At 51.5% G+C, this 13895-nt stretch overlaps 1 protein-coding gene across 3 annotated transcripts in view; it reads right to left on the reverse strand.

Moving 5' to 3' along the window:
- SLC27A1 (solute carrier family 27 member 1) overlaps nucleotides 1-8154 on the reverse strand; it is a 30602-nt gene extending 22448 nt beyond the window's left edge. Inside the window, exons 1-2 of one of the 3 annotated variants that reach the window (XM_064598027.1) lie at nucleotides 7963-8154; nucleotides 6334-6501 (exon numbers count right to left, since the gene is read on the reverse strand). In XM_064598027.1, the coding sequence (XP_064454097.1) occupies nucleotides 6334-6500 (167 nt within the window). In that variant the 5' untranslated portion in view covers nucleotide 6501; nucleotides 7963-8154. Of the gene's footprint in view, nucleotides 1-6333; nucleotides 6502-7901 lie in introns of all 3 variants that reach the window. The other 2 variants (XM_045862741.3, XM_054504848.2) reach the window with 2 other exon arrangements.
- Nucleotides 8155-13895: the final 5741 nt, after the last annotated feature.

Raw genomic sequence — 13895 nt, forward strand, 5'->3', positions numbered from 1 at the left:
AAGGTTAGAAGGTATGTTTGAAGAACTACCACAGAAAGTAGGATAAAAAGATAGAGATGGAAAATAAAAGGGGAATAAAAAAGAAATTAGAGAACCAGCCCAGAAGGTCCAAATTACATTTTCAATAAATAGTTACCAAGCCAAATGCTGTTCCAGGTACTGAATAACAGGAGTTCCAAGAAGAACAAAGGAAATAAAGGTTAAGTAAATCATCAATATCATTCAAGAAAAATTCATTGACCTGAAACCAACCAACAGATCATACAATGAATGGAAATAGCCCACCATCTTGAAAAGATCCCACAAGCTTTCAGAAAGAAAAAAAAAACCAAATCAGGAATTGGAAGGGTTTCAGGCTTCTGAACAAATAATCATGTGAGAAGAAATGCCTTCATTTTCGAAGGAAAATAATTTCCAACCTAGAAGTCTATACCCAGACCATCAGTCAAGTGTGAGGGTTGGAAATTAAAATGTTTTCATACATAAAGGTTCTCAAAAAATTAATTTCTCATCCATATTTCTCCAAAAACTAATAAGGATGTGTTGCAACAGATCAAAGGAGTAAACCAAAGAAGAAAACCACCAGGGACCCAGGAAACAGGTGTACATGCATACAGAGAGATAGGAAGAGAGTGAGGACAAGGGGGATAAAGGGATGTCACATCCTCCTATTCCATGGAGGTAGATGACAGATCAAATCTCCAACTGAAAAAATGCAGATATTGCCACATAAGCCATTTAGAGATATGGAGTTAAAGCCCAAAAGATTCATACAAGAGGTAAGAGTCATTCCAGGTAGGGAAGGAAAAATGTGGGTGTGGGTGAAAGGTAGGGGACACAGCTGCCGCTTGAGGTAGAAGGCTTAGCGTCTTTCATCTTGAAGCTTGCATGACTTTAATAAAAGTAAAAATTACAAGAAAAATGGAAAGAAGGCACCAGGTGAGAAATATGATGGAGAATGTGCAGCCATCTGTAGGCACGGAGAACAGGAAGGTCTGTGCATATTCCTGTAACTGTATCTTGGGAAAGAGACAGAAGATGCCTCAGAGGAAGGAAACTGCAGGGCTGGGAGCAGCAGAGAGGACAACATTCACTGTAAACCTCTCTCTAACATTTGAATTTTTTTTTTAAGATTTTATTTATTCATCTGAGACACAGAGATACAGAGAGAGAGAGAGCATGAGCAGGGAGAGAGGCAAAGGGAGAAGGAGAAGCAGACTCCTCACTGAGCAGGGAGCCCGATGCGGGGCTCGATCCCAGGACCCTGGGATCATGACCTGAGCCGAAGGCAGATGCTTAACCATCTGAGCCACCCAGGTGCCCCTAACATTTGAATTTTGTACCATATGTTATATATTGACTATTACACAAAAAAAGTGAAAAAATATTAAAAGACAGCGTCGGGACACCTGTGTGGCTCAGTCGATTAAGTATCTGCCTTCGGCTCAGGTCATGATCCCACGATCCTGGAATTGAGCCCCACATCAGGCTCCCAGCTCAGTGGGGAGTCTGCTTCTCCCTCTCCCTCTCCCTCTGCCCCTCCCCCTGCTCACGTTCTCCCTCCCTCTCTCTCTGATAAATAAATACATAAAATCTGTTCAAAATAAAATAAAATATAGCTGTCTATATATCCACCCATCCACCTCCCTGATCAGATCCTGATATCTCACCCATTCAACAGTAAACAGAATAGCTAAGATGAGCAGCCTTGGCATTTATTGAGCACCTACTAGGTGCCAGTCACGGAGCTAACCTTATGGCCACCCTCCAAAGTAGGGTCCTAAGATTTCCATGTGACAGGTGACAGGATGAGGTGGGTGGGTGCTCAGAGAGGTGAATTCACATGTCCAAGGTCACACAGCAAGTCAGGGCAGAACAGCCCAGAATCAGGCCCCCAGCAGGGTCCCTCTGCTCTTCCTCAGGCTTGCCACAAAGCATTAATAAAGCATTCACCATGTACCATGTGACAAGCCAAATGCCCATGTTGCACACAGGACGTGTTCAATGCATGCTTCTTGAGGAGGAGGTACTACATAAGGACTATTTTTACAGATGGAGGAACTGAACCCGGGGGTAATGCTCCACAGGCCAGCAAGGGGCAGAGCTGAGGTCCACAGCTAGACACGCTGGCTCTGGCCACCCAGCCCCCAACCATCCAACCTACCACCAAGGCCCCCTCTACCAGCTGACGGCAATCGGCAACAATGCATCTGAGTGCCTACTGGGTACCCAGCTCCTCTCTAAGCGCTTCCTGTGAGTAAACCTGACAGAGCACCCCAAGGACCCCAGGAGCTGATGCTACTTTTATAGCCATGGGAAAAGGACCACCAGCAAGGCTGGGAGCCACAGGAAGTAGCCCCCGCAAGGAGGTCCCCCATCCATAGGTGACACTCCAGGAAACAGTCACTGAGGCTGGAGCTAATCATGATCAGGTTACATGAACATTCATGATGGGGCCCAGCCCTCACCGCCTGTCCCGTCCTGCCCTCGCCCCCATTTTCTCTGGAGTACATCCATGTGGGCAGGCAGTGGATTCCAGTGCTCAGCTCCAACCACATGCCTGGGCTGCCCCACCTGGCGGCAGCCCAAGCCACCCCCACCCGGAGACAAAGAAGCCACTGTCCGCCTCTGGGCCCTTCCTGAGACCTTTTCTCACTCTCTGTTCCTTCTGCCCCCTCATGTTTTCACCCCGAACCCCAGAGCACCAGGGCAGAAAGAAACCCAACACGGATAAACGGGATCAGATTTCGTGCCACAAATACGGGATACAGGATGAAGTGGGGCCAGGTGCTTAAATATTTTCTGATCCCCGGGTCTAAATGCAGCCCCACCACCACCTCCAGCACCACATAGTAGCTAAGAACGTGGACTCCAGTGCCCTAAGCCCTCCTTGGCTGTGCATTCCTAGGTAACTGACCTCATCTCTCTGTGCCTTGCTTCACCAACCTGTAAAGTGAGGTTAGTAGGCATTCCTTCTTTACAGGACTGTGAGACCATTACAAAGCCTGGCCCCTAGAGAGGGCTATACAAGCTGTGTCAGTTAGCTATCGCTGTGTAACAAATTCCCTCCAAAATTACCAGCTGGAAACATTTATTATCTCACAGTTTCTGAGGGTCAGGAAGCCAGGAGTAGCTTAGCTGGGTGGTTCTGGCTCAGGGTGTCTTGTGAGACTGCAATCAATGTGTTGGCTGGGGCTGGGGTCATCTCAAGGTTTCACTGGGACAGAATCCACTTCCAAGTTCACTCACGTGGGCTGCCTCCCGTCACAGCAGCCAGCTTTTCCCGGAGGGAGTGATCCGAGATGGTACCCAAGATGGAAACCACAGTCTTTTGTATTACTAATCTTGGATATAATATCCTATTACTTTTGCTGTATTCTGTTCATTGGAAGCAAGTTGCTAGATCCAGCCCACACTTGAAGCAGGGGGGATCATATGAGAATGTGAAGACCAGGTGGTTGGGCCATCTTGGAGGCTGCCTCCTACAGAAACGTGTGTGAAACCCTGTGTCAGGGAGCTGGAGTCGTCGCAGCTCCTGCCCCATCCCCGGGGTAGGCAGCCAGGCACAGATACTCCGGCTCAGTGAGGCAGAGCTGGGGCCTGGACAAGCCCAAGGAAGCCAGGGAAGACTTCCTGCCATGTGCCACCCTATGTGGAGGCCAGGTCCACAGTGGCATGAAGACCCCACACAGCTTCTCTTGTGCCCCCGCAGGGCCCACAGCCTGGTTGGGGGAAAGAAACTCAAGAATTAAAAGGCGAGAAAGCAGACACATAAGAGAATTACAACCACCTGGGTGGCTCAGTCGGTGAAGCATCTGCCTTCGGCTCAGGTTATGATCTCGGAGTCCTGGGATCGAGCCCCACATCGGGCTCCCTGCTCAGCGGGGAGTCTGCTTCTCCCTCTGCCTCTCCTCCCACTCGTGCTCTCTCTCTCTCCCTCTCAAATAAATAAATAAAATCTTTTTTAAAAAATCATTTTAAATAACAAATGCTGCTAGTGGCAACCAGTCAAGCTTTGGAGTCACACCGCCTCGGTTCAAATCCTGTCCCCACTACTTGCCTCCTGTGTGACTTTGGGCAAGTGACCAAACTACGCTGTGCCTCAGTTTGCTCATCTGTTAGATGGGGACAAGAGAGCAGCCACATCACAGGGTTGCTGGGAGGGCTTAAAGAAGTCATGTTTAGCATGCCTGGCATGGAGGGAGCACTCTGTAAATGTTGGCCATTCTGCCAAAGAGCAGCAAGGTGGGAGGGCATACAGGGACGCAGTGTCAGGAGAGGGCTCTCTGGGGTGACACTCAAGCCACGGCATGATGAAAAGGAAGAGCACGAGTGATCCAGGCAAAAGGAAGAGAAAGAGCGATCCAGGCAGAGGGAGCAGCAAGTACAAAGGCCCCAGGGTTGAGCATGTTGAGGAACAAACAGCAAGAAGGCCAGTGTAGCTGGAAGAGTGACAAAAGAAAGAAGGGGGGGAGAGGCCTGGGTGGGTCAGTCGGCTAAGTGTCTGCCTTTGGCTCAGGTCATGATCCCAGGGTCCTGGGATCAAGCCCCACATTGGGGCTCCCTGCTCAGTTGAGGAGCCTGCTTCTCCCTCTCCCTCTGCCACTCCCCCTGCTTGTGCTCTCTCACACTCTCTCTCTGTCTCAAATAAATAAATAAAACCTTTAAAAAAAATTTTTTTAAGGTTTTATTTATTTATTTGAGACAGAGAGAATGAGAGACAGAGAGCATGAGAGGGAGGAGGGTCAGAGGGAGAAGCAGACTCCCCGCCGAGCAGGGAGCCCGATGAGGGACTCGATCCCGGGACTCCAGGATCATGACCTGAGCCGAAGGCAGTCGCTTAACCAACTGAGCCACCCAGGCGCCCCTAAAAAAATTTTTTTTAAGAAAAGAAAGGAGAAGAGGTTGGGGACATGGTCAGAAACCTCGCATGGTCTAGATTCTAAGGGCAACAAGGAACCATGGGAGAGTGTTGAGTAGGAAAATTCAGCAAAGGGTCCCCTGAAGGAGGCAACATCATAAGGCATCACCAGGCAAAAGGGTTCAGTGCGTTCCAGGCAGAGGGAACATCCTGAGCCTGACAAGGCAAGTTGATGTGAGGGTCAGTTGAACCTATGGAGGTGGGGAGTGGCTAGTGGGCAAATCCTGGCATAGGTCACAGAACCTAGTGTCCAGCTGGAGGTTGAATCTTTCTCCTGCAGAGGATGGGGGTTGTGGAGGGTGTGTGAACAGACGGCATGGTCAAATCTGCATGTCAGAAAGACCAGAGGCAGGGGCCAGGGCATGGAGAGAAAAGGACGAATCTAGAAGATTCAGAACCAATTGGCAGTGGACCTTTCCCCAGCTCCACACCATCCTGCTGCTCACAGAGCCTGTTAGTTCCCCCACCTCCCCTGAGAGGATCAGCTTGGCCGATCCACAGCAGGTGCTCAGGCATTCCTATGTGGGGGCTGTTACTAAGATTTGCTCTGATGGGAATCCCCAGCAACCCCTATTTCACCCCAGGAGGACCCCCAACAGCTTCTTCAAGCAAGCCCCTCGGAGACACCCCAGAGACCTTCTTCCAAGGATACTTGTATACGACACCAAAATCCCCTCGTGAGAGATCACGGTCTCTAGAGATCCCCAAACAAGTCTTGGAATACACAAAAACCTCTCCACAGACCCTGAACCCCTCAAATCCTGCACAGATCCCAAACTCTCAAAGAGCGCCCCGGGCCACAGAGAAACCGGTAAATGGCCCCCAGGAGATACACACCCTTCAGGAACCCTAAAAGTCTCTTACAGATGCCTCAAGAAGCCCCTTCATCCCTCACCCCCCCCGAGAAAGCCCTAAAAAACCCCAAAGTGTCTTTGCAGCCCCCAAAGACCACTGGGTCGCCACTGTGGGCCCTTAGGGACCTACCAGAATCCCTGAAGAGCCTCTAGAGGCCTCTCACCGTCACCAAGTCCCCACAAAGACCCCAAATACCCACGGCCTCCCAATCAGCCCCAGCTCTCTGGAACCCCTACCAGCTGCCCAAAGATCCCCAAGTTACCTTCCAGCCCCCTGAGGTCTCCCAAACAGCCTCTAGAATCTTGAAACTTACTCATCTCCCTCCAGAGACCCTCAAGTTATCCCCTGCATTTCCCCTCAAGAGACCCCCCCCAACCCGTCACTCTTTCAGGCCCCGGCCCCGCCTCTAGCCCCGCCCTCATCTAAGCATCGCCTCCAGTCTCCAAAGCCTCTCTGCCCAAGCCCTCAGGGCCCCCGACTCCGCCCCTGCAACACCCTCCCTCTGATCACCCTCAAGATGCGCAGCCGGCTGGGGCCCAGGCCCCAACTGCACTCACAAGAGGTCCCGCCTTGCGGTCTTGCAGACGATGCGCAGGAAACGCCAGCCGCCGCCGCCCACGTACACGCCGAGCGCCGCCGCTGCGCTCCAGGTCCACGGCAGCCCCAGCAGCCACAACAGCACGAGCGAGACCACCGAGGCCGAGCCTGCCCCGGGAGCCTGCATCCTGGGGAGGCGGAGAGCGCTGAGGCCGCGGACCGCTGGGGCCCCGCCCCCGGCCAGCCGGGCCCCGCCCCCAGGCCTCGGCTCCGCCTCCTCGGAGAGCCCAGGCCACCCCCTTCGAGCCAGGCCCCGCCCCCATGCCTGGAATTGGCCCGGTCCCGGACAGACTCCGCCCCCGGATCAGGGCTCCGCCCCGTCCCACGCGGGACACAGGCCTCCCTTTGTGTTCCTAGCCCGGCTCAGGCTTCTTTGCCAATTATTAGTACAGGCCACGCCCTCAGACGCAGCTCTAGGACTCCGCCAGTCACTGTCAAGCCCTACCGCATGTTTGACCTAGCGGCTGGTCTCTGAACCCAAGCCCCACTCTCACGACTTGGCCCCAAGCATGGGCTCCACCTCGTCCCTACCACAGACAGAGGCCCTTCCCAGTCACTTGACCAGCTTTCCCCCATTGCCTTGACCTAGCGCTGTCCTCGGTTACAGGATCCACCCCAGTACCCACAGGTCCTGGGCTTTCCTCCAAGTCCTGCTTCTAGCCCTACTCCGCCACTCACTGGGCCCCGCCCCCAGCCTGCCCGCTGGTCCCGCCCACAAACGCACGCCCCTCCCCCTAGTCCCAGGCCTGGCCCGCCCCCAACCCCAGGCCCACGTTCCACCCCTGGCCACTAGCCCCGCCCTCAGGCTTTGGCCCAATCGTCGTCCTCCGGACCTCCCTCTGGCCCACCTAGAGCCTAGGCCCCTCCCCATCTGCCAGCCCAGGCCCGCCCCAAGGCCCTCTTCCGACCTGTCTAGCTCCGAGCTCCTCAGCCTCTTAGCCAAGGCCCGCCCCTTTCCGGAGGCCATGACCATAGAGAGGGGCCCCAGGCCAGAGAGACAACGGCCAACGAGACCCGGGGGCTAGAATGGCCCAGAGAGGGCGTCCGCTGTCTTGGAGACACCCAAACCGCTCCCCCCACCCGCCTCCGCGCGGCGTTTAGAAAACACGTGCGCCCGCAGCCTAGGGGCGTGGCTCCAGGCTGAGCTCTAGATGACAAACGGATTCTTACCGGGAGGGGGGGGGACCAGAAAGTCCTGGTTCACATCCAGGGTCTGTCTGCACTGGATTCTTGCCCCGTTTGTCCTAAATCTAGGCACGGACGCCTGTTGGGTCTTAAATACACATTCCAGGGATCTGGACAGTCTTAAACTCAGCCTAGGAGCCCCAAAAGGTTCTAAATCCAAACCCCACCTCAGTCTTAATGATACATTTCAAGGACCCAACTTATCCCAAATCCATATCGCAAAATCTTGTCAAATTCTCAGCGTAACACCCCAGGAGCCCAAGGAGGGCAAAATCCACACACCAGGTTCCCACCCGCCCACACCCAAAGTCCTAAATGCCCACCCAGAGACCCAAAAGCCCACCTCCTGATCAGGCACGGGCCAGCGCTGGCCTGGCTGCCCACCACCCTGGTCCCTGGCTGACCTGGAGCGGCTCACAGACCCTCAGTCTTGGCTGCTTCCTCGTGGGTTCCCAGAAGCTCAGGCAGGGACGATGAGGCCAAGACAGAGGACTCCAAACCTAGCTTGAGAAGGTGGGCCCTCCAGAACCTCTATTTCTGCAGACTCCTGGGCCCTGCTCTGCCTGTGTCCTGCGCATGCAGGCCACTGCCTTGGATCCCTCCCTCCAAGCTCCGCCTCCTTTGCCCCCCTGCCCACCCCACCCCAGCTTGTTTTCTGCCTTGCTTTGGCCGACCTTCTCAGCTCTCTCCTTGGGAGGTAGCCAGGGCCTGCTTCCAGCACCATTTGGAGGACAGGGTTGGGCAGGCTCCCACCCCTCCCACATGCTACCACTGGTCCCTGTAGTTGCCCAGGGTTGGTGGAATGGGGGGCAAGGAGGCAGATCTGGAGGACAGGCCCAGAGCCAGCCACCAGTTGGGGCCAGAGATCAGCAGAGTCAGTAATGACCGGTAACTACAGCTGCACTCTTATCCTGTCAGGTAGCACTCTTGTGCTCACCCCATTTTACAGGTCAAGAAACTGAGGACTGGAGCTGTCACATTAGTTGGAGTTGAGATTCACTCATTCACAAATGTGGGCTGGAGGCTTGCTCTCCCACCTCCCCCCACCTCCTCCCCTTTCCTTCTTCCCTGAACTTCTCCTCCCCCTCCTCTCTCTGACCCTGATACCTCCATTCTTCCCCACTTCCTCCCCCTCCTCCTTCATTCTCTACCCCCCACTTCAGCTTTCTTCCTCCCCTCCCCCTTTCCTCCCCTTCCCCTTTCTTTGCTCCTCCTCCTACTTCTTTCCCCTTCTCTCTGCTCTGTCCCTCCTCCTCTCTACCCCTCCTCTTACCCCCTCCCCTACCCTCCTGGCTTCCCTCTTCCTCCCTTCCTCTTCCTCCCTTCCTCTTCCTCCCCTCCCCCTTTCTTCCCTCTCCCCTTCTCCATCCTACCAAGTTTACTGAGACCTCACTAAATAGTGCCCGTGACAATCAAACTCTTCCAACTCTGCCCACAGCTCCTGGAGATACTCTTATGGGTTCTCAGTCCAAAATCCCCAAATCCAAAAGGCTCTGGAAACCCAACTTTTTCTTAAGGTGGTGCCAGAACTCCAGGTGTAGGTGTAGGCAGATAGAGTGAGGGGTTCCCGAAAAAGAAAGATGAACCATAGTTTTCAAAATACAAGAGAAGTCATTTTAGGTTCCCAGCCACTTTGTGATCTACACCTGACTGGCCCTCATTGCCCAAGCACATTGTCAAGTCCAATTGCAGAACTTCCTAGGAAAATTAACAGCCACTACCAGGCCAGGGGAGAGCCTCACCATCTCAGAAACAATAAATCAGGGGTAAAACTCCCAGTGCTTTTTCAGAAGTAAACGTTGGACGTGTTGGACACAGTCTTGAGGCATTGCAGGATTTAAACCCCTTTGAGCTCTCAAAACACTGATGACTTTTGCCCCAGTTCTCTACTGATCTTTCCTTTGCCCAGCCCCTTCATGATTATGCATGCACTCTTAGCTTAAAACTTCCCCAATTTTGTCGTATGGAGGGAGAGGACACTGCTTTGGGAAATATCCTCGGTGGTCTCCCTACTTGTTGCAAATAAAACCCTTCCTTTTCCCACTCTTTGGCTTGGTTGTCTTCCGGCTGGACACCCACCAGGAGGAGAACCCAGTTTCCCATGACAGAGGAACCACCTCCCCCTCCTCCTTCACCTCCGCCCTCCCGAGCTGACCCAGTCCACTTACCGTGGTCATTTATCCTTTTGTATCCCTGTTATCCCTTATTTATGCCTTTGCTTAATGGCTCTTCCTAGGCCCCCATGGGCATCACACAATATACAACATCTTTTACCCTCAATTACTTTCTTAAGATACAAAAAACTCCCAATTCTTTTTTTTTTTTTTAAGATTTTATTTATTTATTTGACAGAGAGAGAGACAGCAAGAGAGGGAACACAAGCAGGGGGAGCGGGGGAGGGAGAAGCAGGCTCCCCGCCGAGCAGGGAGCCTGATGCGGGGCTCGATCCCAGGACCCTGGGATCATGACCTGAGCCAAGGCAGACACTCAATGACTGAGCCACCCAGGCGCCCCAAAAAAACTCCCAATTCTGAAATACAACTGCCCCCTGGTTTTCTGGATGAAGCACTGTCTTATCCCCATTTCACAGACATGAAAACTGAGGCCTGGACACGGGGGCAGACTCAGGTTCTACCCTCCAGCTGGTGGCCTTGGGCTGGCTGCCTCTCCCCTCTGTACCTTGGTTGCCTTCTCGGTGATACTGCCTGCCCGCTGGAGCACTGTGCCTCGAATATTTCTTGATCACCACTGCGCCACGGTTGATGAGGGGCTTCGCATCTGCAGAATGAATGGGCCAGGAACACACTAGGTGTAGGGGCACGGCCAGACATGCATCTCCCTCCCCAGGGTGACCACAAGGGGCTGTAGGCCACAGCAAAAGGAGTTCTTAGGACTTTCCAGAAGGGGAGAAATGAAGCATACATTAAAAGTAGAATATTCAAAGATCGTAGCTTGGGGGTTTCACTATAAATAGAACATGAGCACACCATGTAGGAGTGAACAGTGTCTCTCTGCCAAATTCATGTGCCCACAACAAGTAGGGGTGAGTTTCTTCTGGCTGTCAAAACAAAGTAGCACAAACCAGGTGGCTTAAAACAACAGAGATTTATTCTCTCACAGTTCTGGGGCCAGAAGTCCAAAATCAAAGTGTGAACAGCCACAGTCCCTCTGGAAATTCTAGGGGAGGATCCACGCGTTTCTTGGCTACGACCACCTCACTCCCACCTCACTCCGGTCTCCACCTCCGTGTCCACATGGCCTTCTGCCTGTGTGTGTCTCCTCTTCTGTCTCTCTTTTTTTTTATTTGACAGAGAGATAGTGACAGCAGGAACACAAACAGGGGGAGTGGGAGAGGGAGAAGCAGGCTTCCCGCTGAGCAGGGAGCCCCATGCAGGGCTCGATCCCAGGACCCTGGGATTATGACCTGAGCCGAAGGCAGACGCTTAACGACTGAGCCACCCAGGCACCCCTCCTCTTCTGTCTCTTATAAGGACACTTGTCATTGGATTTAAGACCTACCTACATAATCCAGGATGATCTCATCTTGAGATTTTTAATTACAATTACCTCTGCAAAGACCCTGTTTCCAAATAAGGTCACAGTCACAGGTTCTGGGTTTAGGACTTGGACATCTCTTTGGGAGCCACCACTCAACCCACTACAACAGAATAAAGGGTTAGAGTGATAGTTCTCAACTGCCCCTTTGGGACACTGGGCAATGTCTGGAGACATTTTTAATTGTCACGACTGGAAGACGGGGTTGCTCCTGGCATCTAGTGGATCAAGGCCAGGGGTGCTGCTAAGCATCCTACAACACACAGGACTGCCCCCCCACCACAAACAATGATCTAGCCCCAAATGTCAAGGGTGCCACAGTTTGGAAATCTGGGATAAACAAAAGCCCCAGTCAAGTTGGACTTGGCCCTGCAGCCCCACACGTGTCATTCACTGGATGACTTGGCTTTGAAAATCAGTTTCTCTGAGGCTCTCTGCTTCACCTGCACAATGGAATAAAATCGTACAAACCTGGTAGGGCTGTTCCGAAAACAGGAGCCTGGCACCTCATAAAGATTATAGGAGAATTCTCCACTACTGAGATCATTATGCTCTCAGTGCATCTTGCATTCACAACACAGCCAGACTTCCTGGGGTTCTGGTAGGGTGAGGAAAATCTGACCAGGAAATTGTTTCTAAGCAGAATGTAACAAGGACACATTAGGAATGAGCCCATTCACAAAGCCTGGACAATATGAATTAAATCTGGAGAGTGAGGATTTTGTAATTTCCTTTTTATTTTTATTTATTTATTTATTTATTGGAGAGAGAGAGAACAAGCGAGAGCACGTGTACATGAGCAGAAGGGGCAGAGGAAGAGGAAGAGAGAGAGAATTCCATGAGGAAGAGAGAGAGAATCCCCAACACAGGGCTCGATCTCATGACCCTGAGATCATGAGCTGAACTGAAATCAAGAGTCGGACATTTAACCTACTGAGCCACCCACGTGCCCCATTCTTTTTTATTGTTTAAAGCCAACACGAAGTTCCTTTCAGAGTCTCTCATGTTTTCCTAGGCCTGGAAAGATCCTCTAGACCTGGTGTACTAGTTAGCTATTGCTGTGTAACAAATCACCCCAAATTGGAGTGGCTTCATACAACAGGGATCGACTATTATCAGGACCCCATAGGTTGCCTGGGCAGTCCCTCTGCTGGACTCGGCTGGCTCAGGCAATCTGCTACAATCTGCCAGTGGCTGGACTGGAAGATCACATGTGTGGCAGTTGGTGCTGGCTGTCCGGAGAGCGTCTAGTTCACCTCTGTGAAAATTAATGAAGGGAAATCTCACTGAAATGCAGTTGAAGGCCAGAAGGGGGAGCTCTCCTGCCGGTACCACTCCCACTTCAATTACAGGAAGAGATGTCAATTATAGACCCTTAACAGAAGAATCAACAGGAAGGAATTATCATTCATAGACCCCAACAGGAAACTGTGGACATTGCATCTGCTATTAGAAATTGACTACCCAAGCAACTCCGCCAATGAGAAACCATCATCAGCCTGAACTCCTGCTTCTCCCCAATGGACTTCCCTTCAAAACAACCCCTCCCAACTTCCTCTTTCTCCATAAAATCCTCTCCTTTGTTTGTTGGACAAGCCTATGGTTTTTGCCAGTTTGCTGGTCCCGAATTGCAATTCGCTGCTATTCCTGAACAAGCCCATTTTTGTTGGTAAAATAATTGACTGTTTTAATTTTAAGGTCAACCAACACCTCCATGTGGCCTCTTACCCAATAAGCTAGAACAGGGGTCTGCAAACTGCAACTCACCAGCCAAATCTGGCTCACCAGAAGCTGAGAATGGTTTTTACATTTTGGAACTGTTGAAGAAAATCAAAAGAGTAATATTTTATGACACACGAAAATTCTATGAAATTCAAACTTCAGTATCTGTAAATAGAGCTTTATTGGAACCCAGACACATGAATTCATTTACATATCGTTCAGAGCCACTTTTGCAAGACATTGGCAGAATTCGAAGTTGCAAGAGACCCTATGGCCCACAAATCCAAAAGTATTTACTACCTGGCTCTTTACAGAAAAGCTTTGTCAACCCCTGGGCTAAATCAGCTTCCTTGCCTGGGGCCTCTGGAGGCAGCCTTCCAAGAGAATGAAAATGGGAAGCGAGGATAAGACTCATCCTCCAGGGGCGCCTGAGTGGCTCAGTCGGTTAAGCGTCTGTCTTCGGCTCAGGTCATGATCCTGGGGTCCTGGGCTCAGGTCATGATCCTGGGGTCCTGGGATCGAGCCCCGCATCGGGCTCACTGCACGGCGGAGAGCCTGCTTCTCCCTCTCCCTCTGCCTGCCATTCTGACTATCTGTGCTCTCTCTCTATCTCTCTGTCAAATAAATAAATAAAAATCTTAAAAAAAAAAAAAAAAAAGACTCATCCTCCAAACTCACACCTCATGCGCACCACATTCTCTTGTTCAAGCAAGTCATGAAGCCAGTCCAGATCCAAGGAAAGGGGAACTAGTCTCCATCTCTTGATAAGAGGGGGTTGCAAAATACTGTGGCCATGATTTTCATCCTTACCAAGGAATCTTAAGGTGGGCTGTCCCGACTAAATTGAGGAGGGTGGAGAAAAAAAAAAAAAACCCACAGATTTATTTTCATTAACTTCTATTGACCTCAAAAATAAAGTTTGCTAGCAAAAATGGATTTTGTTTGGAAATAGTAGAAAATTGTGATTCGGGAGAAGCAAACTACAGCAAAAACCGTAGGCTATTTCAACAAAGAAGATGAACGTTATTTTATGGAGAAGAAGGGAGGAAGTTGGGAGGGG

Source organism: Mirounga angustirostris, unplaced genomic scaffold (assembly GCF_029215605.1).
Source record: "Mirounga angustirostris isolate CCGP_5_RB_7025 unplaced genomic scaffold, mMirAng1.0.hap1 SCAF_1, whole genome shotgun sequence".
Taxonomy (NCBI): Eukaryota; Metazoa; Chordata; class Mammalia; order Carnivora; family Phocidae; genus Mirounga; species Mirounga angustirostris.